General features: G+C 40.9%; 1 protein-coding gene and 1 pseudogene across 6 annotated transcripts in view; both read left to right on the top strand.

Annotated features, from left to right (window-relative positions):
- Nucleotides 1-6,589: 6,589 nt before the first annotated feature.
- Nucleotides 6,590-27,732, top strand: part of KIF2A (kinesin family member 2A) — a 72,061-nt gene continuing 50,918 nt past the window's right edge. For 2 of the 5 annotated variants that reach the window (XM_080681772.1, XM_080681769.1), the window contains exon 1: nt 6,595-6,982. In XM_080681772.1, coding sequence (XP_080537898.1) covers nt 6,919-6,982 — 64 coding nt within the window. In that variant the 5' untranslated portion in view covers nt 6,595-6,918. Of the gene's footprint in view, nt 6,983-27,732 lie in introns of all 5 variants that reach the window. The other 3 variants (XM_080681771.1, XM_080681773.1, XM_080681770.1) reach the window with 3 other exon arrangements.
- On the top strand, nt 16,525-27,121 carry LOC308254605 (glutathione S-transferase A4-like; annotated as a pseudogene). Its single transcript has 3 exons — nt 16,525-16,556; nt 26,213-26,303; nt 26,546-27,121. The product of its transcript is annotated as a glutathione S-transferase A4-like (transcript).

Here is a 27,732-nt window from a genome sequence, read left to right as displayed (position 1 = left end):
TCCCAGGCCACTAAGAATAAAGGCTACATAATCTAGCTTTCCTTGATTAGGTTCTAGTAATAGACTATGAGCAGAATAGTGCATACAACTACCAGAACATTCCCTTTTCCTTGTTTCTTCTAGCTGGTTAGAATGCTGAAATTAGACCAACCTTCATGGACCACAGATGACCTGGGCATGCCAAAGGGATTAATACCTACATGTACCTTCCAGCAATTCCTTCAATTAACGCTGTTTGGGAGTGATGTCAGTAGACAGCCCACCACTCTCAGCAACTTCAACTACAGAGAGCCACCTTGATCAAGGTCATAGCCATTCCTGGTGGCCTACATCTGATGACTTGTTTTAGCCTAGCTCAAGACGATTCTGAGGGATTGGCCATGGCTATTACAGCTTGGCTATCCCTCTGCTCACGCCCCCTCTTCCTCAAGCCAACCAGTCAGGCCTTTGTGTGGCTGCTCCTTAGACTGCAATGTTTATCCACATATTCATCGAGCTAAACTCCATCTTGTGCTTCTGGTCTTTGTTCACTACCTCAGCCCAGCCGGCATGGTTCAGTGGTTGAGCGTCAACCTATGAACCAGGAGGTCACGGTTCAATTCCCAGTCATGGCACATGCCCGAGTTGCAGGCTCGATCCCCAGTGGAGGGCATGCAGGAGGCAGCAGATCAATGATTCTCTCTCATCATTGATGTTTCTATCTCTCTTTTCCTCTCCCTTCCTCTCAGAAATTAATAAAAATGTATTGAAAAGAAACCTCACTACCTCAATGAGCCTTGCCCTGACTATCTTAATCTTGTAGACTACCTTTCTTACCAACACTCCTGATCCTCCTCATCCTGCTCTACTTTTTTTTCTGTATATAGCAGTCTTTAATATGCTATGTCACTTAATTACTTATTTTGTTATTTTCTTTCTCCCCCAGTAGGATATAAGGTCCTAATAGCATGAAAAAAGGGATCTTGGTCTGGGATACTGATGCATCCCACACACCTACAATAATGCTTGGCACGTAGCAGGTCAGAAATGTCTGTTGAGTTGGTGAATAAAAGTATAATTTTCAAGGAGAATTTTGTAGATATTCACTGTTCAGGACCCTCAATTCCAAAACCAGTTTGTAAGTAATTCTTTGATAGCAGATTCACTGTGTATTATATATTCTATATTATCTAATAAGAAAAAAAAATTGGTCAGGTATTTTTAGGAAGTACCCTAAACCAGTCCTTTTATAGTTTATATTTATTAGCATTTTTACACACACACTCACACACACACACACACACCTCTAAATATCAGGATGCCTTAATCAATGATTCTCTCTCATCATTGATGTTTCAATCTCTCTCCCTCTCCCTTCCTCTCTGAAATCAATAAAAATATATATTTAAAATAAATAAATAAATATCATGATGCCTTATTTTCCAGGTAAACCCTGTGATTTCTGTTTCAAAGAGATGGTCATTGAAAAGAGTGATGTTCCCTGGAATAGGAAACTTAGAAAAAGCAAACCTGAAATTCTCAAGAGTGGTGATTCAGGACAGCTTGCTGGGTTACATGACAGGGTACGGTTACTTCTAACAGGAACTGTCTGTTCTCAAGTACAATTCATTGCAACTGAGTTGTTGGAAACTTTGTTTTGTTTCATATTACCAGCTTCTGAAAGAGGTCAGTATTTGTGAGGTTTCAAGAAGTTTCCTCTGAAGTCAGCACTCCAATAAAACATGAACTAGATCAACTCAGCACCCATGGAGTTGGCCTGAGGACTTATTTCTGTAGCTCTGAAATCTGAGGGGGCTTTCCTCTCCTGGGCAAGTTCCCACTTTTCCACCATTTATCTTAAGAGTTAGTAAAGGTTATCTAAATGTCATCATGTGATTAGAAAGGTAGTCATGAGATTATGATTGAGTATGATTCCAACCAATGATTTTTTATTTAAAATTTTTTTAAATACTTGTAAGTTTTAAGCTTTAAAAATTAAAAAATAGATGAACTGAAAGAGTTTTATTATAAGTATGAGTTTTAATCTCAGAACTACTTTAAAAAAGTAATAATTAAGCTTTTGGGAATGTATCTGGGCTCTCAAAATTCTAAATGCTCTTGTTCTCTAAAAGGATTAGTTTTCTCATTTTTCTAATAAGCAAAATTGTAAGAGCATCTAAAATCTTGACAGTAAAAATAAAAATACTTGTAAGTAAAAAAGATCATTGGACTATGAATAAATATTTATTTTTATGTATTAACTAATTATTGGTTATTAATAAGGGATGGTGGGAGTACAGATGATAATTGTATTACTCCTTTTGTTTTGGCGGTATGTTAATAACTTCAAGCGGAAGGGTACATACTCCATCACTGAAGTTCTTTTGTTACTCCTGAGGCAATGTTGCCTTCAATCAATCTACCCCTCACTCACTCAGTCTCTGTGAAGCAAGCAGAGTTCAAAATGTGATTTTAAAACATTAGACTTAAGCTCCAAATGGAGTTTATCTTTAGGCAGCTTTTCTATCCTCTTGCAGCAAATAATAAAGATTCATTAAGGGAAAGATTGCCATCTTTAAAAGTGTATTAAGAATCAAGTTTTTAAAACCTCAGTGAACCTTGTTTTGATTATTTTACCAGCCTCCAACTGGTTTTCAATGAAACTGATTATCATCATCAGAAAGTCAGTGAAGGGAAACATTGGAAGCTGTATTTTATTTCTTGTGCTTATCTTTAGCCAAGTCTCCCTCTCAATTAGAACCTCAAGGAAGATTCTCTTGCTTTTTCTATCTACCATCTCCTGGTATCTTGATATTAATTATTTTCTTAAACTCCTTGGCATGCAATGCACACTTTACTTATCTCTTGGCCCCAGTAGGAAGTCTTCTTCATAAATAATATATAGGTCTTTGGCCTATTCATTAGAAGCATATTGCCCCTCACAAACCAGCTTCTTGAATATCCCTGAAGTGGATGTTTGTTGCACTGCCCAGATCCACCTTTGACCAAGACACTCATTTCCATGGTTGCAGGAGTTTGGGCTACTGAGGGCTCACAACTCAATTCTCCCTCAGGGACTGCTCACCACCAAAGGAAGCTGCCTCATCCAAGGTCCACTTCCCTTCCCCAAGGGGTACCCATATGCAAAAAGTGACCGTGTGCAGGATACAATTGTCCCCTCTTCTCAACTTAAGACAAGTTTGAAAGAACATCCTAGCTCTAAAGCTACCCATGGAATTCAGAGGCCTTTGTTGTCACTGCCGCACAGGTCAACTTCTCGTGCCCAGTCCTGCTTCGTTTGTTTGTTTATTTGTTTTGTGTGTTTTTTATATATATTTTTTTATTGATTTCAGAAAGGAATGGAGAGGGAGAGAGAGATAGAAACATCAATGATGAGAGAGAATCATTGATTGGCTGCCTCCTGCATGCCCCACAAGGGGGATCGAGCCCGCAACTTGGGCATGAGCCCTTGACAGGAACCGAACCTGGGACCCTTCAGTCCACAGGCTGACGCTCTATCCACTGAGCCAAACCAGCTAGGGCCCAGTCCTGCTTCTTTACTGTTCCAAAGGTGTCAATCCCAAAGACACTTCACAGTGAATTTCCTACATGCTAATCTCTACTTCAGAGTCTGCTTCCTAGGAAGCCTGACCTGTGAGAATTCTTTTGGTCCTATTCAAACAACCACTTTCTGTTATCATTTAATAATCTCAAATTTTGGTGGTGACTTATATAGTCATGGTAGACTAACTTCTGTAATAAACAATTCCAAAATGATAGTGGTTTAACACAACAAAATGTGCTTCTTACTCATTTTGTGGTGCACAGAAGTTCAATGGAGAAAGGAGCAGTTATTTAGGGATCCAGACTCCATCCAGTTTTTGGCTCCACCCTTTTCTAGGAGTCTTGTCCTGCTGCTGAGAGATAAGGAAAGAAAATAAGAAAAATGCATGGAAGGTTTGATGGCTTGAAAGAGTCCACATCAATTCTACTAACATTCCATTGGCCAGAACTCAGTCATAATGCCATACTAAGTCAAGGGAGGCTGATGATCACTAGCAGTCTTTGCCATTTATGGAATACTTGTGATTTTCAAATATTTCCTTTTCCATGACAGGTGACATCTTTGTATTACCCTTCAACTTGTAAGGACTGAAAACTCTACCTTTAATAAATATTTTAAAAAGAGTAGTGATCCCACCACTTTAATAAAAGTCGATGTAGGTTTTGTATGTGATTGTACGTACATGCATGTGTATATCTTTAACAAATAAGAGCTTTTTAAAAAAGAGAATCATAATATCATTATCATACCTAATGAAATTGATAATTACTCACTATGTCTAAGATTTAGTATGTATACACATTCATCTGGTTGTTCTTCAACAGTCTTTTTCTGAAGTTCTTTTAATTCCTGGACAGTTACTGATAGACATAGTTGCAGCAACTGGCCATGTCAATGTTCCACCTAAACCACCTTCCTAAAACTTCTGTGGGATCTATTTACTCCTTCTCTTTGAACTACTCTGACTGATTTTGTCACAATTATAGTCAGGCCATTTTCAAAACCATAAACTAAACCTTTTTGGATTCTCTGAGGCCAGCTGGTAGTTTGTGTTTTCTTTTCTACAGATAATCTTCATCCGTTTTCTTAATAATCAACCTTTCAACCATGGTACTGCCTAGTCCTTCCATAGCAACTCTTACAAATGCCACAAGGCTTGTGGCCACTCCTGCTACAGTCCCTTCAGGACTAATATGATTTACAGGAAACTGCTTCTATATGCTCAGAAAAATAAACCACTTCTTTAAAAAATTCCCCAGTCTGAAAATACAGACATATGTTTACTCAATAACTTGTTTCAAATAGCACCTATGTCTTCAGGTTATAGTTTGGATGTTATATCAAACTGTGGTACATTTACACTATGGAATACTATATGCAGCAATAAAAAAGAAGGATCTCTTACCCTGTGAAACAGCATGGAGGGACCTGGAGAGTATTATGCTAAGCGAAATAAGCCAGTCAGAGAAAGAAAAGTATCACATGATCTGGCTCTTATGTGGAACCTAATGAACAAAATAAACTGATGGCCCAGCCGGCTTGGCTCAGTGCTTGAGCGTCAACCTATGAATCAGGAGGTCACAGTTTGATTCCCCGGTCAGGGCTTGATTTCTTTGCACTCTTTAAATAATTTGCAAGCAAATAGATGCTTTATACCTCAGTCACTGAAACGTAAGAGAATGAGTTCTACTGGACTGGAACTCAAAGAGTTCAGATAAAACTCCTAAGTTTTTTAAAAACTGAAAAATAAAAACTTGGTTTGGTCAAATCTTATTTTGAAAGAGGTCCTGAACTTAGATTTACAGTAATGTAATTTCTGGAATGTAAAAGAAGTTCTTATTTAAGCTGTCTTCCCAGTGTTTATTTTTTTCCCCCACAAAAGTTATTCCTACTTTAGAATGAAGAAAGTGTTCTTTTGACAAGTATGCCTTCAAAGTTTAAATTACAGATGGAGCATTAGTCTTTCAACTATTTTTTTTTTTTTTAGTCTACTTGACTTGATTACTTATATTAGGCTGAAAACTCTAGGTTGTGTGCACTTACACACACACACACACACACACACACATATATATATATATATATATATATATATATATATACATATATATATATATTTCCAGTTTCCAGTTGCATATTTTTAAAACTGTATATTTGTAGTTATTATTACAGAGATATTAACAATGACTAGAGAAAATAGGGCCCAAAAAGTGTGTTTCCACATATCAAGTCCCAACACTGGAAACAAAAGTCACACGTTTGTTGGTTTTTACATAGTGTTGTAAACAGTTTCCATGGTCCCTGTCCACAGGGCCTTCCAGCTGGGGAGAGTCTTGATGTGGTCAAACTAGTCAAGTGACTCTGAAGAAAAGGCACATACCTCAGTGTCAACCTTAGGTGTCTGCCCTCTGTCCTTGAATCATAGTTATTGGCTTTATGGGCCAGGGCAAATAGTCTTAAACCCTACAGCAGAGGCGGGACACCAGCGATAGATGCATCATAAATGGAACAGTCGAGGCTGCGCCACCACAGGGTTTCCCTTTTGAGTGTCCAGGAGTAAAGCCGGGCCATGAAGAAGCGGATCACCATTCCGACTTAGGGTGGGTGACACCTCAAAGGTGTTTCTTCCCTTCGTCCATAACTGGGTGGGAAACCTTGGCTCAGTTACGTGGGCTGGCCACCTCTAAGAGCCAACAGAGGTGACACTAGGATGAAACTCTGAGCCTGTACTGTCAACTGGTCGGCCCCTAAATTCGTGTCCCTTAGCCCTGAAACCACAGGGCCCTTAATCCATTCCCGCAAAAGCGCCAATTCATGGAAGCCACAGAGGAAGGCACTGGCGCACGGGCTGCCGCCTCTCCCAGACCGCGCGCTAAAATCAAACTCCACGCCGGCTCGTTGGGGGCCGGGCCGCGCGCGCTCCACTCCCCGGGAGGGCCCAGCCGCGGCCGCCACCCGCTAGTCCCGCCGCGGAGCTGGGCGGGGCCGCCCCGAGGCAGCCGGGAAAGGCCCGCGGAGGAGGAAGAGGCGCGGAGACCCACTCTGCGCAGGCGCGCGGTGCCCCGCCTTCCCTGCGTCGGCTTAAGGCGGGCGGCCCGGGCCCTCCTACTCTTCCCCGCGCCTCCCGACGCCCCTGCCCCGGCTTCACCCCGACGTCCCGGCGTGCGCGTCTTCCCGCCTGCCCGCAGAACCGGGGCCTCCGCCTGCCCGCCCGCCGCTGCGTCTCGCGGCCCCCGCTCGCGTTCACGCTGTCGCCTGGACCAGCGCGGCCGCGGGCAACCGCTCCCCCTCCCGCCCCCACCCCGCCCCCTCCCCGCCTTTTCCGCCCTCCCGTCCCCCTCCCCCGACCCGCGGCCGCTGCTCCAGATGAGGTGATGGCAGCGGCCAACTTCGGCAAGATCCAGATCGGGATTTACGTGGAGATCAAGCGGAGCGATGGTGAGCTGCGCCGCCGCCCCTGCCGGCCGGGTCCGGCAGTCGGATGTGCATCCGAGGGACGCGGGCGCCGGCCGCCCCATTGATTGCTTCGCCGGGCTGTGGGGGCGGGAAGGCGGCGGCCGCGGCGCTTTTGTGTGTGGCGTGTGTGCTAGTGAGGTCGGCCCGGGGTTCACCGTCGGTGCCGCCGCAGTGCCCGGGGCTGGGGTTGGGGGCTGGGCCGGGGGAGGCCAGCGCGGAAGGCCCGGGTGTCGCGGTCCGAGTCTTTGGGGGCGCGGTGCAGGGTCCTGGGCCGGGGCCCCTCGCTTCTCCCGCGATCTCCATCCTCCCCGGGGACTCCAGTCCGGGGCGGGGGTGGGGGTGGGGATCGGCTGCGGTCTTGGTGAGGGATGACCTACCCTCGCGTTTCACCCGGTTCTTCTCATTTTCCGGCCTCATCTCCGAGGGATGGGGGTTGGGGAGAGCGTGGAGACCAGCGATTTCAGTATTTAGAGGACCCTATTGGTCCGAGGCCGAGGTGGAGAGAGGAGGCCAAACCCGTTGGTTTAAACCGCTGTGTGGTTGTCAGGGTTCCTCGGCTTTCGTTTCTCAAACATGCCTCCTATTTCTCTAGTCCCTTCCTTGGAAGGATGCGGAGTGTCGTGCTCGGCCATGAATAAGGGTGGGGAGCAGGGGAAAGAAGTATTGCATTAGCTTCTCAAAGGTGATGGGACTCAGTCGAAAGGGAAGGAGAGGAGAGGAGCCTAGTCCTTGCAAGGACTACTGACAGGGTAGGGGTGGGAGACTGGCTGTGGGTATTTTCACCCCCTCAGGAGAAGGTAACAGAGGAAAGTGTAAGGCCAGGTGCAGATACATGCCTAATTAGAGAGAAATCAAGGCCTTAGGTTCATGTATCTTTCTATAGGCTCCTCTTGGGAAAATGTTTTCTGTCACTAGCTTGGGGGGTGGAGTGAGACGCCAGCCAGGCTTGGAAATAATTTATGTTGTCCAGGAGAAAACGCATAGAAAGAATTAGAGGTGTGCGGTGTTCCTGACTCCATCTGTCTTACACCCATACCTTTAATTTACGGCTTATTATTCACTAGCCTTGTCAGTAGTAATGTTGCTATCACTTCCCCATCCTCTTGGTTTCTACCAAGTTTGACCAAGTTATGTGGAACTAGATTGATTTTTAACCTAACATTTGTGACATATTGGAAGATCTGTACAGTTAATGATTTTTTTTCCTTGGTTATATTTGAGATAATTTGTATTAACGACTGGGAGCATCATTATCCTGTATGTGAAAAGATAAATTATACCACTTAGAGCTTTAGAAGTTACCAGTGACAGTAGTGAGAAAGAGATGTTTTCTTTAGTTGGGTTGGGGTTTCTTGGTATTACTATCTTCAAATTACTTTCCTTAAACGGTGCTGTTACTGTCATTTCTTAGGTGAACGTGAGTTCACTGTATACTAGCGAAAGTAAGATTGGCATATTATTTAAAATTTTGGAGTGGCCCTTTGGCTGAGTGGATAGAGCCTTGGCCTGCTGACTGAAGGGTCCCAGATTAGATTCCAGTCAGTCAAGGGCACTTGACCTGGTTGTAGGCTCCATCCCCAGTTGGGGGTGTGCCCCAGGCACCCAATCAATGATTCTCATCATTGATGTATCTCTCTATCCCTCTTCCTTCCTCTCTGAAATCAATAAAAATATATTTAAAATAAAATTAAAAATTGGAGTTAAATAAAATGTGTAAGTCTTTAACTATGATTATAGGTGTTTGTTTAAAATCTATCAAAAAAAAAGTAAACAGGATCATGACATTTGGAAGGGGTGTGTGTGTGTGTATCATCTGGACTAATGTCTTTTTATTTAAACATATGGGACTTGAAACAATTTTGGTTCCCTTAGGGTTCTAGGATAGAGGCTTGTAATATTCTTTCAGCCTTCATCTTCTACCTTCACTGGAAACGCATGCATGTAAGAGCAATGTGTTCGCACATAAGTGCTAGTAACCTAAAGTCAGATTCCAAAACAGTTTGCCCATGAGAAATAATGGAAGTCATTACAGTGTGTATTATCCTAACCCAGTGGTCAGCAAACTCATTAGTCAACAGAGCCAAATATCAACAGTACAACGATTGAAATTTCTTTTGAGAGCCAAATTTTTTAAACTTCTTCTAACGCCACTTCTTCAAAATAGACTCGCCCAGGCCATGGTATTTTGTGGAAGAGCCACACTCAAGGGGCCAAAGAGCCGCATGTGGCTCGCGAGCCGCAGTTTGCCGACCATGGTCCTAACCTATAGTCATGTACATCTTTGTGCACCTCAGATGCATGATGGTATTTGATGGAAGGTAGAAGTCAAGTAGAGAACTTGAAGAGAATGATTATTTGCATTGGATGGTAGTGTTTCACAGTGGAAATTGATGTGTTGGAGACTCCCCCTTAAGCTTTGCCTTTTTCACTTTAAAGAAACTGTTTTGTTTCCTCTCACTTAAATAGCAGATCTGTATTTGGCAAAAACACTAGTGGTTATTGTAACAAAAATAAACTTTGTAGTTGGATAAGCACTATTGCCGTTGTGTGATTGCATGAGACAATGGAAATCACTAGTGAAGAAGGGCTGCTATTAACTGGTGACTTGATGCTTACTGATGGTGATCTTTGTCCTTGTTTTAGAGTATGCTTTTCCCATCTGTGATGCTCTTTATTAATAAAACATATTCCAAGGGCAAACAGGTAAACTAAAATGTATTTATTCCTATCTTTCAAGACCTTGCTCAAAACTAATCCCAATACGTCTTCACTAGCTACTAAAACCAGATGGCCAGTTAGTCTTTGAATTCCTAAGTCATTTTGTATCACTCATGAAACAGCATATTTCCTTAAGTATTAATATTTTGGTTTATTTATCTTAATATTGTTTCAAACTGCACTAGAGAAGGTGGAGTGGAGAATGCAATAGAAAGATGGCAGGCTACCCACACTCATTTCAAACAGTGTGTTATAGGATTAAAATACTAATCCTATCTAATAAAAGAGTAATATGCAGATTGACCATCACTCCAACACACAAGATGCCTACCCCCATGTGGTCAAAGATCCTGCCCCCATGTGGACACAAGATGGCCACCACAAGATGGCCAGCAGGGGAGGGCAGTTGGGGGTGACCAGGCCTGCAGGGAAGGGCAGTTAGGGGGACCCAGGCCTGTAGGGGAGGGCAGTTGTGGGGGACCAGGCCTGTAGGGGAGGGCAGTTAGGGGTGACCAGGCCTTCAGGGGAGGGCAGTTAGGGGTGACCAGGCCTGCAGGGGAGGGCAGTTAGGGGTGACCAGGCTGGCAGGGGAGTGGTTAGGGGGTGATCAGGCTGGCAGGCAGAAGCGGTTAGGGGCAATCAGGAAGGCAGGCAGGCGAGCAGTTGGGAGCCAGGAGTCCTGGATTGTGAGAGGGATGTCCGACTGCCCGTTTAGGCCCGACCCTGGTGGGATCAGGCCTAAACGGGCAGTTGGACATCCCTTGAGGGGTGCCAGATTGGAGACGGTGCAGGCTGGGCTGAGGGACATCCTCTCCCCCCCCCCCCCATGCACGAATTTCGTGCACCGGGCCTCTAGTTGATTCTTAAGTTCCCTGAATACATTTGTGTATTCCCCATGTACCTAGCAGAGTTCCTTGGAAGCATGTGGTTTTTTTAGTAAATCATTCATTATTGGATTTTTTGTTTTCAAATATTTTTTAAATATATTTTTTATTGATTTCAGAGAGGAATTCAGAGGGAGAGAAAGAGAAATGTCAATGATGAGAGAGAGTCACTGATCGGCTGCCTCCTGTGCACCCCATACTTGGGATTGAGCTGGGCATCCAACATTATTTTAATTCAGATGAACTCTTACCAGGAAGTGAAATCCTCCATGTATGCTCATCCTGTGGCCACCTCCCTACTCTAGCCCCCCACATCCCATACAGGCCTTTTAGTTCTGAATCCCCAGAGTTGGCTGAAATTGAGTGATCTGATAAGGCGAATCTGACTTCCGGTATTTTAAGGTTAGGTGTGACGGAGGTTAGGTTTGGACTTCTGAGATTGCTTCCAGCTAAAGGAGATAACATGGTATGAAATGAGACTGGTTTCTGGAAATGGACACTCATGAATAATTTCTTTTCTTATATATATGGCTTCCTATTATCTTTCTGATTCAATTCCTTTTTAGAATCCAGTGACTAAAAACTAAACTACAGTCTTAACTATTGTGTGGCAATATAGTTGTTTAGGGACAGTTATGTTATTGATGATGATGGAGTGAGTGGAATGGGGGAATTTGTGGATTAGTAATTTCCTTTTACATGGTGGTTCCATATATGTATTTGTTAGGCCTTCATAGTTTTTCAAACAGGTTATCTAATTGGATCCTCACCAAAACAGTATGAGATAAGCAGGGTAGGAAGCTAGTAGATTCATCATTCTACAAGTTCATCTAAGGTTGAATTATTTGCCAAGATGACTTGATTAATAAAGGGCATAGCCTGGAGTCCACAACTGGACCATAAAAGTGAAAATTAGTTTTATCCAGGGCTTAAAAATTATATCTATTAAGAGCAGAACTATGATCTCAAAACACTTTCAAAGATTATTTTAGTTTATAGGACAGAAGCGTTAAAATCAAAGAGCTGAATAAAAAAATTAATTATGGAAGGTAAAAGTGAAGTAGAGAACTTGAAGAGAATGATTAATTGCATTGGATGGTAGCGTTTCACAGTGGAAATTGATGTGTTGGAGACTCCCCCTTAAGCTTTGCCCTGCACCAAAGGCTAATAACTACATTCACTCCTAGCTCTCTCTGTAAGTGCTGGCAAATGTTTACTGTTGATGATATGAAGTTATATACTATTGTTTGTTTTTATTTGTTTTTTAATCCTCACCTTGAGCATATGCTCTGTTGATGAGAGAGAGAGAGAGAGAGAGAGAGAGGTGAGAGAAACATTGATCACTTGCCTCTTGTTCACACCAGGAACTCACAACCTAGGTTTGTGCCTGGACTGGGAACTGAACCCACTACCTTTTAGCTGTACAGAATGACTCTCCAATCAACTGAGCCACCTAGTCAGGGCCTTTTGTTTTGTTTTTTGAGATACAAAAACTCCTGTAGTAAAATTCTTTTTATTATTATTATTATTATTATTATTATTATTATTATTTTAAATATATTTTATTGATTTTTTACAGAGAGGAAGGAAGAGGGATAGATAGTCAGAAACATCGATGAGAGAGAAACATCGATCAGTTGCCTCTTGCACACTTCCTACTGGGGATGTGCCCGCAACCAAGTTACATGCCCTTGACCGGAATCGAACCTGGGACCTTTCAGTCGCAGGCTGACGCTCTATCCACTGAGCCAAACCGGTTTTGGCTGTAGTAAAATTCTTTTTTCCTACTACCACCAGAGGCTCAGAAAACCTACAATGGATAACATTGCTTAAAATTTGCCAAATTGGTGAAATTAAACTGAATTCTGACTATAAGAATTGAGATTCAGCAAAGTACTTAGCCTTTAAAGCTCTTTTCAGTCATCAGCCATTACTTGCTTCCAGAATTGCCACAGAAAGCTAGGAATCTGTATTCATTACTCAGTCACTTTATTCTCATGACAAAAATTTTGGAATTCTAGTGAAAGGTTGGCTATGTGTCAACTTGTTTTATGTGTCATAATTTTAAAACTGGAAAAAAATAGCAAAGAGCCAGTTAAACTCGTGTCTGTTCAACCAGGGAACAAGGCGTGAGTGTGGAAAATCCAGTACTCTTTGAGAGATCATCTGGACCCATTCTTTCTAGTCACAAGTATATCATTAAAATTACATGAATCTTTTGCAAAGCTTAATTTTTTTATTCAGCTCTCTCTTTGATTTTAACGCTTCTGTCCTATAACCTAAAATAATCTTTGAAAGTGTTTGTTTTGAGATCATAGTTCTGATCTTAATAGATATAATTTTTAAGCCCTGGATAAAACTAATTTTCACTTTTATGGTCCAGTTGTGGAGCAAGTATAGTTTAGGTTGCCCTTTCATCACATACCAACTCTTTTGATAAAAGTAATACTGATATTATTATGGTGCCTGAGTGAAAACAGATATTAGAATCTCACCATATTAAACATTTAAGTGCTTGATTACACATAGTGCATGCTGTGCCATGTATTTAATACTGAAAGCTATATAAATTCTAGTTCATGGTCATTGGGGTTTGTGTAGTGAAAATTTAAACAAAACAAAATATAGTATCATTTCATTGTTGATTCACCTTAAGTTTTGTTACTACCTCCTGAGAGTAAAATGAGGACAGCAGTGTCCCTTTTAAAAGTCTTGCTTTTAAGGCTAGTCTTCGCCTGGGGCTTTTTCATTTTTGGTACTACTTATTTTTCTCACTACCCTCTGCAATCAAGTTTGCAGTCAAATGGGCATTTACTTGGGATGTGAGTAAGGGTATTTTGGTGAATAGACCTTAAATGATTGTACCATATCACAAAATGATGGGATCTCATATTTCTGTTTTCTTACTGCACATTTAATTAAATGAACTTTTATTAACAGCCTATTATGTAATCAGGTATTCTTGACAGGTGTTGGAGATACAAAAAAAGAATAAGGCACACACAATTTCTGCCCTCAAAAGCAACTGAATAAATGATTGATTCATAATGCCATTCTCTGTGTACATCATTATTACTTCCCTTTTTAGGTTAGGCTCTTTAGTCCCAAAGTTATGAGTCTTCTGGATAGCAAATATATGCCATACATGCTGTCCGTTTTACCTCCTCCACCCATGACCAGTATCCATTATTTCTCATGGTGTGCTTTCGGGATGAACCCACATTTAGCCTCAGAATTCTTAACCATTTGTACACCATAGTGTCTGTAGGCACAGGCGGTGGACCTTCTTAACTGGTTAATGTAATTAACCACCAGTCCTGGTAGCCCCTGTCAGTCAATTGAAATTGGCCTTATTTGTCATTACCGGCCTATTTTCTATTCTCTAATACCCATTTGAGTTTTAACGTTTAATCTTTGTTTTGATAGCTACAGTAAAGAAAAAGGTTTATTCAGTTCTAAGTTCCTGGCAGACCAGCCACTGCAGCAGGTTTCTCCCTAGATCCTGGGTAAACACAGGGACCAAGGAAGCAGAGCATGAAAACAGATTCAGCCAGCTGCTGGTGCTTCTGTGTAATTTGGAAACAACCTCCCCACATAGGGTGGCCGGGGGACTATAAGAATCAGACACCTCCCTGGGCTCTCTTTTAGTTACTTTCAAAGACTTCTCAAGGTTTTTTATTGATTTTGGCATGAATTTTAACCAGATTTCACCTATATAAAAATTTTTAGAGGAAAGACAGGATGATGATGGGGACATACTTATGGTAAAATTTTCTGAGTGTCTACATGGGTCAAACAATGACCCTTTTGATTATAACTTTTGTTTTTGTTGATCCTCACCCAAGGATATTTTTTCCATTGAAAGAGAGAGTAGAAGGGGGGGAGGGAGGAGGGAGAGAGAGGAACATGGATGTGAGAGAGACACATTGATTGGTTGCCTTCTGCACACCCCTGACTAGGAATTGAACCCTCGACCCTTCGGAGTGCAGGCCAACACTCTAGCCACACTGTCCAGGGCTGATTATAACTCTTGGCCAGAAGCTGTTTACTCAACTTCATCCAGATCACTTGTATCTTCCATACTACCACTTGAATTTTGTTTCTTTCTTAAAAAGTGAATCCAGGTGTTACTCTTAATCCCTGAAGGGCTATAACATTTGTGCCCTGATAAGCCAGTTGCTTTGCTAAATGTATAATATGCAGTATCTTGTTTGATTTTTCTGCACAAGAAAATGAGAACCCTGTAAGATAGATGGTATCACCCCCATTTTACAGAAGAGGGACCTCCTATGCTAGAGTATATAACTACTGTAGAGTGTTTAAGTCTTAGGAAGGCCCATGTCAGGTATTTACATTATATGCATTAGTCAAGGCTATGTGGTAAGTGTATTTTAGGGGTGTGGGATATGGATATATTTGGAAAACATTGAAAAAATGTAGTTATGGGAATCTGTTTCTAGTCTGGATAGGGTTAGTAGGGTTGCTCATTCAGAATTACCTGTGGGGCTTTGTGGAAAAAACAACATAAGCAACCCCCTACCTATCACCACCAATACCTGAATTCTTTGCCTAGAGATTGTTTTAATTGGTCTGAAATAGAGCCTGGAGGTCAGTATTTTATTCTAAAACACCTCATATACTAGTAATTCCAGTGTGCATTCATGGTTCTGATGAATTATTTTAGAAAAAGTAGGAACTCCTAACAGTGATATGACAAGACTTCTTGGAGAGTGAAGTTTAAATGGTCAGAGGAAGATGACCTGTAGATTCCTTGGGGGGAAAGGAGGCATTCCATGCATGTGGCACATGTTGGGAGGTCCCTGAGCTGGAAATGGGGGGCTTGTCAAGTAGACAGGAGGTGATAGATGAGAAAAATAAGGAAAGAGTGGTAATCTAGGGCACCTTATTAAAGGCTTGGAAACAAAGGTAAGGTGTAAGGCATCTTGGAATTAATTTCTAGGACACTTGGAAACTACTGTAGCACTTAATCTCCTAAAAGCAGTAATAGGAGTTAGCTAGTGCTTAGAGATAGATTAGAGGGAGAGTAGTACTGAAAATGAGAGCTAGCAAGGATAAGATTGCATCAGTCTAGGAGAGTAAGTAACACTTAAGGAACTGGTGAGATACAGAACACTGCTAAAAGAATTTATGTTATATGGTGATATATCACTTAGGCTGAATAAAGGATAGATGTGTTAAAAGGAATGGATTTAACATTTGGAGAGTCTGAGTGTAGGTTATAAAGTCTCTTCAGTTCTGTTTAATCAAGCTAATCCTATTCATGAATACAGCATACAGGGCTGTAGATCCTGTGTGCAATGTAATATAAAAGAGCATCCAACTCAAGCTGCTTATAGTTTTTGCCACTAATATCTTAAAAGTAATGAGTTTAAGGTATGAGTCACTATCAGTAAATGTTTACATGTAGATTTGGAATTTACTTAAACTGTAGCTACCTGCTTTGTCTGCTTAAGAAGACTCAGTTATAGTGCATTAGCCAAGACCCTCTCCGAATTGGTGGAAAGGAAAAACAGAGTACTTAAAGGATCTGGCTTCAACTCTTTAAGGGATGGCATGTTTTGATTCTTGACATGCAACTGTTCTTATTTAACTTTCCTTTGCTCTTATTTTTGGCCTGTTTTTTTCTGCCCTGACTTTTGTCTTCTGTTTTCATCCTCAAGATTCTGAACGTCATTTCAGTGTTTATAATCTCTTAAGTGCTATTTGCATTTTAGGATTTCAGAAGAGGTGAGGAATAGTAGACAGAGCACAGTGGATTTTGAGGGTGGTGAAATTATTCTGTTTGATGCTATAATGGTAGATACATGTTGTACATGTATCCCAAACTTTTGGTTGTTAGAAGTCAGAGCTACTCTTGAAATAATGGACCAGTTAATAATAAGAATTTGTAATACTTTAAGAATGAGGATCAACCATGAAGAGTTTCAGTTAAGGTAAATTTCTTCACTTTTGTTATGTTTATTCTGTTGGTTAATAGGAGAAATTTAGGGTTTGCTGACAAAATTATTATAAATGAGCTGTATTGCAGTGAGCGGATTCATTCTATTTCTTTACTTTGGTCCACGGACGTTTGAGTTTATAGTTCAGTTGCCCCAGCCGTGGGCAAACTACAGCCCGCGGGCCGGATCCGGCTGTTCTATCTGGTTCTCTTGCTCTCCCCTCCACTCCTTTACTTTGAATTTATATTAGTTCACACAAACACTCCATCCATGCTTTTGTTCCGGCCCTCCGGTCCGGTTTAAGAACCCATTGTGGCCCTCGAGTCAAAAAGTTTGCCCACCCCTGCGGCCTAGACAAATGTTCAAGCAATTTGTTTAGAAGCTTCATCCTTGAGATCATCCAGGGTTGAATTTATCTGAACAAGAGTTTATCTTGTTTTAGTTAGACTATAGGGAATTCCTTCTGGAAGATATGCATATGAAGTCTCATTATGTTGGGAATACAAACAGCATTCCAATTTTTTTTAAGTTTAAATTTTAACCTATAGTTTACTATGGACTACTGCAGAGAAATGGATATAGTGATTTACCTACATGATTTTTAGGAAATGAGAACAAATTAGAGGCCCTAATTTGAAAGTCTTAGAATTAACTCACTGATGAAATACTGCTATTGGACAAAACTTGCTTATATTTTTACAATGAGAAAATTGATGTGTTCAAGGTCACCCATAAAGTAGAAAATACATTACAGCATAGATTGTCTGCCTCTAAACTCAGTTTTCTTTAGGATTCTTTGTATACTGTGGATGTTCCAGACATTGGAAGTCAGTACATTAATTAAATAATGCTTTCATTTTTCTTTCTGTGGTATAGATTGCTTTCGGGCATTTGCTGCATGACCATTGTGTGTCCCTTTATCTCATGCCTTTAAAGGAATAAATGTAGAAATTTTTTGTAGAAAAGGCTACTATATTTTTTGTAAAAAAGACTACTATATAGAATATCAAAAATCTGTTTCACTCAATGCAAGTGCTCTGTGGCTCTATCATTTATTTTGAAAAGAAATTCTGGTCTTTTTCAGTCTCTCTGCCATTGCCTAAGTTTAGGCCCTCCTTGCTTACAAGCCTTTTAAAAGTTTAAACAAGTACTTACACTCTCAAGTGAAAAAATGTTTACTAGATGAGCAGCTATATTGTCAAGAAAATATAACAGATTATAGCAACTTGCTAGGAGATCCTCTGGTATAATTGATCAATTTGGGCCTCTCTAGACTGAGTGATCTTTATTTTTGCAAAAACTCTTGTATGAAATTGTTCTTGGGATAATATATGGGTTGCATTTTTATCCCCCACCCCCACCCCATTATAGCTGATATTGAGAGTTGACTGCAAACAGTATGGCCCTAAGTGCAAGGGCACACACGTGTGTGTGTGTGTGTGTGTGTGTGTGTGTGTGTGTGTGTTCGTTCTTTGTATGGTCTTTGGGTGTAGTTTTTTTGTGTGTGTTTTTTATTCACCCGAGGATATTTTTTCCGTTGATTTTTAGAGAGAGTGAAAGGGAGAGGGAGAGACAGAAAGAAACATCGATGTGAGAGACACACATCGATTGGTTGCCTACCACATGCCCCATCCATGGCCGGGAGCCTGCAACCAAGGTATGTGCCCTTGACTGGAATCAAACCTGGGACCCTTCAGTCCTCAGCCAACGCTCTATCCACTGAGCCAAACCAGCTAGGGTTGGGTGTGGTTTTATTAAGAGTCATATGATACCTTTAACTTTACATGCTCTTTTGGGTTTCATGAAGAGCCATTTCTTAACTAAAAGTAAATAAAAGGTGCTTCTTTCTCCATTCTCTAAATGTTGGTGTTCTTCATGGCTTGTCCTAACCCTGAGGTACTTCTCACACAGTATTCTCTCTCTAGGTAAACTAAATGCTTCTCTTCAGCCCAGTGTGGCTGCATACATGTACTGTGTGTAATCCCTTGGATGTCACATACCTCAAATTTTGCATGTCCAATATTGAACTCATCACTCACTCCCCCAAATCTACTTCATTATCTTTCATCACTTTTACCCTATTGCCCAAATTAACCTGGATGTCTTCATTGACTACTTGTTCTCTTAATCTTGTATCTTGTCGTGAGGTACTCTTAATTCAACTGCTCAGGTACTTCAGTCCATACACTTTTTCCATCCCTCTTCTATAGCTTTGGTCAGGCTACCATTATATCTTGCCTGTACTGTTGCAACAAATTCTTAATAGGTCTCTCCACCTTTGGTACATTGCCCTTTCAGAATAACTTTTCAGACATATAAAGCTGACCTCCTGATCACCTGCTTAAAACATTTTGATTATTTCCTCTACCTCTATTGCCTTTTGGATAAAGCCCAACTCTAACTTGCTTTAGACCCTAAACAATCTGACTCCTCCCCCCTCCAGTCTCATTTCTTGCCTGTTATTTGAGGCACTCCAGACACACTGAAGTCTTCTTGGAACACTCCACCTTCTTAGAACAGGTTAGTCTACCTAACCTAACTAACTAACTGCTGTTGCTCCTTTTTGCCTGTTAAACATCCCATCCCTCTTTGATTCCTAGACCAGGATGGTTCCCCTACTCTATGTTCTCTGAATCTAGCTGACTAAATGAACTTCTATAAAGTTGCAAAGGGTATATATTAGAAAGTCTCTATACTACCCCTGTCCTCCAGCCACCTGGTTCTTCTCCTAAGAGATATCATTATTACCAGGTTCTTGCATATTTGTGCAGAGATGTTTGTTTTGCATTTTTAAGCAAATGTGTATTTGTGTATATGTATCTATGTAATAGAGATATGTGTAAACATGTACCTTTCCCTACAGATGGTGTATTGTACACAGGTGCTCTTTAATTTTTTTTCATTTAATAACTCTCTTAGAGAACCTTTGAGTACATAAGTAATAGCCTCATTGTTTTTCATAACTGCATTTTATTAGTGATTAAATATACAGTTTAGATTGTGCTCAATCTATAGCTACTATAATGTCAATACTGTATTGAATAATCTTGAACTTCTGTCATTTCTTACGTACATGACTATATATGTAGGATAAAGATTTAGAATTGTTGGGTCAGGGAATTGTATATTTTTAATTTTTATAGATTTTGCCAGTTTGCTTCTATAGAGAATGTGTTACCTTCCTATCTGCAAAAATGTCTGTTTCCTCATATCCTTGTCCACATAGTATGCAACATACATTTTTGAGATTTGCTAGCTTGGATTATGGAGTTCATACTGTGCCTGTAGAAAGTTACTGTTTTTTCTGAAGTTAAATAGCCTATAAAAGATAACATGTTTAACTTATAAAATGATTATGAGGTCCAGTCATATAATTAAAACTTTTAAAAATATGTTTTTATTGATTTCAGAGAGGGAGAGAGAGAAAAAAACATTAATGATGAGAGAGAATCATTGATTGGCTATCTCCTGCACAGGCCTGACTGGGGATCCAGCCTGCAATCGGGGCATGTGCCCTGACCAGGAGTTAAACTGTGACCTCCTGGTTCATAGGTTGGCGCTCAACCACACTGAGCCACACTGGTTGGGCTAATGAAAACCTTTTAAGTTCTGGTTTTGATAACCAATATAGAAAAACAAGATGGCATGTGTTATATCTTGTTGAGAAGAAAAAGATTTCCTTTAAAATTTTTGAAAAATAAACATTATAGGTTTTAATTTAATAAATTTGAACAGCCTTACTAACAGATTGGGATTTTTCAAACTCTGAACACAGTTAAATTATGCTAATGATTATTTTCCTATATTTCTATCATTTTGTAGTTGGTTAATTCACTTAAGTAGATTGCTTTGTTATTGAGGCCAGAATTGATGAACTTAATCTCTTAAAGCCAGTTACTTCTCTGTTCTTTAACTGTTCTGTATTTCCTTAATTCTAAGAAATTATTTAAAACACTGGCCTTTTATTGGAAGGGTGATTGAATAAGAGTATTATATGTGTATTGTTTATGTGCTCATTCAACCAATATGTTTGGAGTACTTTAAGCAATGCACTAGGTATTGAGGATACAGCAGTGGGGAAAAAAAATCAAACAAACAGAAAAACAGACCAAAAATTTGTGTCCGTATATGGAGTTCTCATTTTTATAGAGGAAGTGGAAGGTACACAGCTATGCCACCCAAAAATTTGTTCTTTGATTAATGGAAAGAAATCAAATCAGCATATTTGTAGTTGAAGAGAAAAAGCCAGAGGAATGAGAAGAGACTTAAAATAAAGAATAAGGGAAGATTATCAGTGTATCAAGATTTTGGAGGACATAGAACAGATAATTTTTTTAATTGATTTTTAGAGAGAGGGAGGTAGGGAGAGAAACATTGATTGGCTGCCTCCTGCATGGGATCAAGCCTGCAACCGGAGATGTGCCCTGACCATGTACCCTGATCCAAGATCTAACCGGCAACCTTTCTGTGTGCAGGGCAATGCCACACCAGCCAGGGTGGAACAGATAATTCCTAACATGACCTTTCAGTGCTTTATATGATCAGGTTCTTGCCTTTACTGTCTCCCTCACACACTTATCCCCTTGCTCCCAGGCCTTGCTGGCCTTTTGTTTTTGTTTTAATTCTCACCCAAGGATATGTTTATTAGTTTTTAGAGCGAGAGAGAGGAGGAGGGGAGAGACTCCCATATACGGGGAACTGAACCTGCAACCTTTTGGTGCGCGGGAAGATGCTCCAACCGAGCCACCCAACTAGGGCTCACTGGCCGTGTGTGTGTGTGTGTGTGTGTGTGTGTGTGTGTGTGTGTGTGTGTGTGTGTGTGTGTGTGTGTGTGACTTTTCCACCTAAGAGCTTTCACACAAATTGTGCCCTTCATCTAAAACTTTATTCTTGCCCACTCTCCCTGACTAATTTTTGCACTTAGTTCTCAGATTCAGTATTATTTCTGCTCTTGTTCAGAGGGGTCTTTCCTGGCTTTCATATAAAAATTTGATCTCTCCTCTTACTCTCTTTTAGTACACTTTACATTTCCTTAATAAATGTCACACTTTGTAAGTACAGATGCTCCTCAATTTAGGATGTTGTTATAGCCCAGTAAATCCATTATAAGTTGAAAATATTGTAAGTATAAAATGCATTTAGACTTATAATACATAACCTACCGAACATCATAGCTTAACCTAGCTTACCTTAAATGTGCTCAGAACACTTCCTGTGATGCAACCCCATCAAAAGTCAAAAGGCATCTGTAATTGCCTTTCTCTACTCAGCAGAAGCAAAAGACACAGACAAGTGTGTTATATATATGATGACATGCGAAAGCACAAAACATAATATTCAGAAAACACTGGCCATGTGACTGAGAGCTGTGGTCACTGCCACTGCCCAGCCTCATGAGAGAGTACCATGCTGCACATTGCTAGGCCAGGAAAAGATAAAAATTCAAAGTACATTTATACTTAATGTGAATCACTTTCACACCATCATAAAGTAAAGAAAACAAAACCGAAATCAGGCCATTGTAAGTTGTTTTCCGATGGTCTTAGGCGACCCACAGGTTGAGAACTGCTGCTGTAGAGCCTAAGACCATCGGAAAACACAGATATTTACATTACGATTCATTAACAGTAGCAAAATTACAGTTATGAAGTAGCAACGAAAATAATTTTATGGTTGGGGGTCACCACAACATGAGGAACTGTATTAAAGGGTCTCGGCATTAGAAAGGTTGAGAACCACTGATCTAGAGACAGAAAGTAGATTAGTGATTGCTTACAATGGGGGTGGGGAGTTGGCATGAATCAGGGAGTGATTGCTAAAGGATAATGTATCTTTTTGAGGTGATTAAAATGTTATAAAAATGCCTGTGGTGGTGGTTGCAAATATCCGTGAATATACTAAAAACCATTAAATTGTATCCTTTAAATGGATAAATTGTATGTTATGTAAATTATATCTCAATCAAGTTGTTTTTTAAAAAATCTTTTTCATAGGTGGAAATGATGAATTGTTTTTTAGATTTGCACTATTACTAGTAAAGGTGAATCTTTTTTTTTTTTTTTGGTCAAATTTAGTACTTTTTGTCTATCTCCTCCTACTTTTAAAAACTGTTAACTTGGACTTGATTGTACCTTTTTTTTTTTTTTTTTGAGGTCTCTTCCTATTTATTGAACTATTCTTAATCTCCTAAATTCTTGTTCCTTGTCTGCCTCTTCATTGTTGGTGTTTCCCAGAGTTCTGTCTTTGATCCTTTTATATTTTCCTGTGTTCTCCCTAGTTACTGTGACCTATTTATTTTTAATTGAGATATAATTCACATAAAATTCACCCTGTATAGGCAACAAAAGCAAAAGTAAACAAGTGGGGCCACATCAAACTAAAAAGCTTCTACTCAGCAAAAGAAACTATCAGCAAAGTGAAAAGGCAGCCTACCAAATGGGAGAAAATATTTGCAAATAATACATCTGATAAGGGATTAATATCCAAAATATATAAAGAACTCCTGACTCACTGTTACTGTCTCCTACCCTATTCCTATCATATTTCTTGGTAATTGCAGCATTCATGTATAGATGATCCTTCCAATCCCTTGGCCTTTCAGAACTTTGAACTTCTTTCCTTCCTTTCTTTCAGTGATCTTGCTGCAACTTGGCCTTAGCTCACTATATCCTGATATCTCCACGTGGTGTACCGTAATGTTTTAAGTATCCCATTTTTCAGTCACCACTCTGTCTTTACAGCATATTTCTTCTTGTATCCTGACTCCACTAATCTTTTAACTTCACCGGGATTTATAATCCTACTACTTTGTATTGTTCCTTACTCCCCCTCATGTCCTCACTTGCTTTCGTATAAAACCTCACTTGTACTACCTTGCTCCTTTCTTGATTGGCAAAACTCCTCCCTCTTATATATTTTATAAAATCACTCCTTAATGTATTATAAACCTCCTTGCCCTTTCTTGATTGTTTAAAATTGATTGGAGTGGGGTGGATTTATAATTATGCTGGCTAATCATAATTTAAATTCATGGCTACTTTACTTGAATGAGCAGTCATGTCTTTGGCCCATTCGCTCTTTCCTAGCTGACTGTTGTCACAAAATTCTTTGTTTATTTGCTCACTCAGCAGATGACCTTGCTCGTCATTTTAGCACTGAGAAATAAAAGCAATCAGAAAAGAAATTCTACAAGTTTACCACATCTACTCAAGTATCTGTATCTGCATCTGTAATTCGGCCGTTCTTACTTTGGCATGAGTAAACTCTTTCTGTTCCTATTTTAGGTCGATTGTCTCCACTTGTACACTAGATTTTGTCCCCTTTCACTTGCCCAAAGTTACCACTTCATTTGTTCTGTCTTTGTGCTCTTTCGTCAGTATGTTCTTTTTTATTGAATCACTTTCATAAACATACTGGAATGCTATTATTTCTTTCAACTAAACAAAATAAAACAAAAAAAAACCTTGATTCCACTTTCCCTTTTAGGCATTGCTCTTAAATTTTACTTGATCTATTAATAACATTTGACAGAGTTAAGTCACGCTCTCTTCCTTGAAATAACTTCTTTGCTTGGCTTCTAGGACTCTGCTTCTCCTGATTTTTCTTCTCTTTCTCTGGCAACTTCTTTATATGTGCTGGTAACTCATTATCTCCCTGACCTCTGTACATTGTAAACCCAGGACTTCCACCTTCATTCTCTTGGTGATCACATTCACTTTCATTGCCTTAATACTATCTATATCTAGTTTTTCATACCCTTTTTCATTATTGACCCCCCTTCAAAGAGTCATTTTAAACCTTCTCATGAAATTTTATTTTATATTTATTTTGTTTTTTCCATTCCCCTAACTCTCTCCCCTTTCAGCTTGTTCTCTATATCTGTGGGTCTGTTTCTGTTTTGTTTATTCATTTAGTTTTTTTTTCAGATTCCACTTATAAGTGAAATCAGGTATTTTCTTTCTCTGACTTATTTCACTTAGCATAATATCCTCTAGGTAAATCCATGTTGTTTCAGATGGCAAGACTTCATTCTTTTTTTTTTTTATTGCTGAGTAATATTCCATTGGGTATATGTATGTATACACATATATATGTATCTTTATCCATTTATTGATGGATCCATGAAATTTTAATATCACATATACTGTGTATTTGTTTATGTGCTATAGCCCTTTGGAGGGCCACAAACCATTGTAATATCTAAGCCGCCCCCCTTCCAAGGAATCTGTTTTTGCGCCCTGTTGAGAATTCATGTTCTATGTGCTGACAGTTCTCAAGCTTTTCAACCTGGACTGTCCTCATTATATAACACTAGCAGCCCGGTGCATGAAAACTCATGCACTGGAGGGGGACGTCCCTCAGCCTGGCCTGCCCCCCTCTCACAGTCCGGGAGCCCTTGGGGGCGGGAGGTGACCCGGCAATCAGGGAAGGTGATGCCCCCATCACACCTCTGCTGCTGCCACTGCTGGCAGCGCAAGCCTCGGCCGGCCCTAGGTGGCTGCAGCCAACATCCGAGGGTTGCCTGCGCCTCAGGCCAGCCCTAGGTGGGCTGGGCAGCTGACATCCAAGGCTTGCCTGCACCTCAGGCCATCCCTGGGGGGCTGAGGGTGGGTCCGGCCGCACCGTGTGCTTGCCACCACCCCCTGCCACCCCCCCTGCAGCAGGGCTGAAAGGACTGGGGGACTCTGGTGGGGCTGAGAGGATTGGGCACCGCCATCTTTGTGATGGTGTGATGGTCAGTTTGCATATTCCCTCTTTATTAGATAGGACTAGAGGCCCAGTGCACAAAATTTGTGCACGGGGGTGGGTGTGTCCCTCAGTCCAGCTTGAATCCTCTCGAATCTGGGACCCCTCAGGGGATGTCCGACTGCCGGTTTAGGCTCGATCCTCTCACAATCCGGGACTGATGGCTCCCAACTGCTCTCCTGCCTGCCTGCCTGATTGTCCCTAACGGCTTCTGGCTGCCAGCCTGGTCGCACCTAACTGCCCTCCCCTGCGGGCCCGGTCACCCCAACTGCCCTTTCCTGCCGGCCTAGTTGCCCCTAACTGCCCTCCCCTGCAGGCCTAGTTGCCCCCAACTGCCCTCCCCTGCAGGCCTGCCTTCCCCCCCCAGCTGCCCTACCCTGCAGGCCTGGTTCCCCCCCAACTACCCTCCCCTGCAGACCTGGTTGCCCCCAACTGTCCTCCCCTGCTGGCCCGGTTGCTCCTAACGGCCCTCCCCTGCTGGTCTGATCGCCCACAACTGCCCTCCCCTTCCGGACATCTTGTGGTGGCCATCTTGTGACCACATGGGGGCGGCCATCTTGTGTGAGGGTGTGATTGTCAATTTGCATATTACCTGTTTATTACATAGGATATATAATACATATATGGAGATATTGGTCTCTCCACTACATGTCTAGGAGACTTAAATGTACAACCAAACTCATTTCTGACTTTATCCTGTCTCTCTGTAATGAGCTTCTATGGCTCTACTTTTATTTGTATACCTTTTGCTCTAGCAACACTGAATTTGCTATTCCACATTTTACTACATTTTAGTGGTAAAAGGGCTTAAAGAAGTGATCTTCTAGGCTGCTGGCTGCTCACAGTGCACTTTGAGCAACTCTGGCTGCTGTTAGTGGATTTCAGAAAGCCTGAACGACCATCAGGATAGAGAAGAAGCCCAAGCTCCACTTATCTACTAAACAGGGGAGGCCAGATGGAAACCGTAACATTGGTTTTAGCTGCTACTGGAGTCAAGTTTGATGATGAACTTTTTTAAATTTATTTTTTAAACGTTTGTATTGCTTTTCACGGAGAGAAGGAAGGGGGAGGAATAGAGACATAGAAACATCGATGAGAGAGAAAGATCATCAATTGGCTGCCTCCTGCACGGCCCCACTAGGAATCGAGTCTGAAACCTGGGCATGTGCCCTGACCAGAAATTGAACCAGTGACCTCTTGGTTCATGGGTTTGATGCTCAACCACTGAGCCACACCAGCCAGGCTGATGAAGAATTTTTAGAAACAAAAGAACAGTTGCAGAATGTAATCATCTGCTGTTCCTATAAGTGCCAGTGGTTGAATTTGATGGGATGAAATTGGTGCAGATCCAAAGTATTATCCACTACATAGTGGACAAGCACAGCTTCCTTGGAATGGACCTGAAGGAGAGAACCCCGATTGACATGCATATGGAGGAGACACTGGATCTGCTGGAATTGATCATTATTTACCCTTTTCTAAAACTAGATGATCAATAGGAAAAAGTGGTTAGCATGGCCCAGAAGGCTATACTTTGATATTTTCCTGTGTTTGAAAAGGTTCTAAGGAAGCATAGACAAAGGTTCCTCATTAGTAATCAGCTGAGCCTTAAAGATAAGATTCTACTCCATACCATTTTGACTGTAGAGGAGAAAATTCCCAATATCCTGTCTTCATATCCTCACCTCCAAGAATACAGAGTGAAAATGAGTAATGTTCCTACAATTAGGATATTCCTTGAATCTGACAGAAAGAAGAAGCCTCCTCCCAACAAGATCTACATGAGAACTGTCTACAACATCATTATGCCATAAAACAACATATATGTCTGTGAATGAGAACTCGCCCCTAGAAATTGCTGTGTCTACAATAGTATCTTAATTGATGTCAGCTTTGTAATGGTGCTATGTATATTCCTAAGTTGGATTTTTCATGTCAAGGTGATCTCTTCTAAAAACAGTGACATCTTTTTGTCCATTGAATAATTGTTATGGAACCTTTTTCTGAAAACCTTTTTGGAGAGGCTGGTGTTTAAGTTAGATCTGATCTGAACTAATTTCCTGATAACATGGATGGGCAGGACCTCATACTAGTATTCTCTTCTGAGCTTCTTTTCTCCTCTCCTTTTCCTATTCTAAATCCCATCTGGTCTCTTCCTAATTTTTAGGGTCATAACCAAATATCTAGTGAATATCTCTCCTCTCAGTTATTATTAATCCATGGCAGTACTGAGTGTAGTCGATATTAGCCAAAAAATTTCCCCCCCCCCATAAAAAGCGATCATCTGTTCTTTTAATACACATTGGCCAGTCATTGAAAGTAGAAATTTCTCTGACTCAGTCACTACCGCCATAAGCTTCCATAAGCAGAGTGAAGCAGAGATTGTGATACAAATCCCTGGGGGAAGTAGTGACATTGCAATCAG

The sequence above is a fragment of the Plecotus auritus genome, assembly GCF_963455305.1.
Source record: "Plecotus auritus genome assembly, chromosome: 7".
Taxonomy (NCBI): Eukaryota; Metazoa; Chordata; class Mammalia; order Chiroptera; family Vespertilionidae; genus Plecotus; species Plecotus auritus.
The sequence above is the reverse complement of the archived record's forward strand: the minus strand, read 5'-3'. Positions and strand labels throughout refer to the sequence as shown.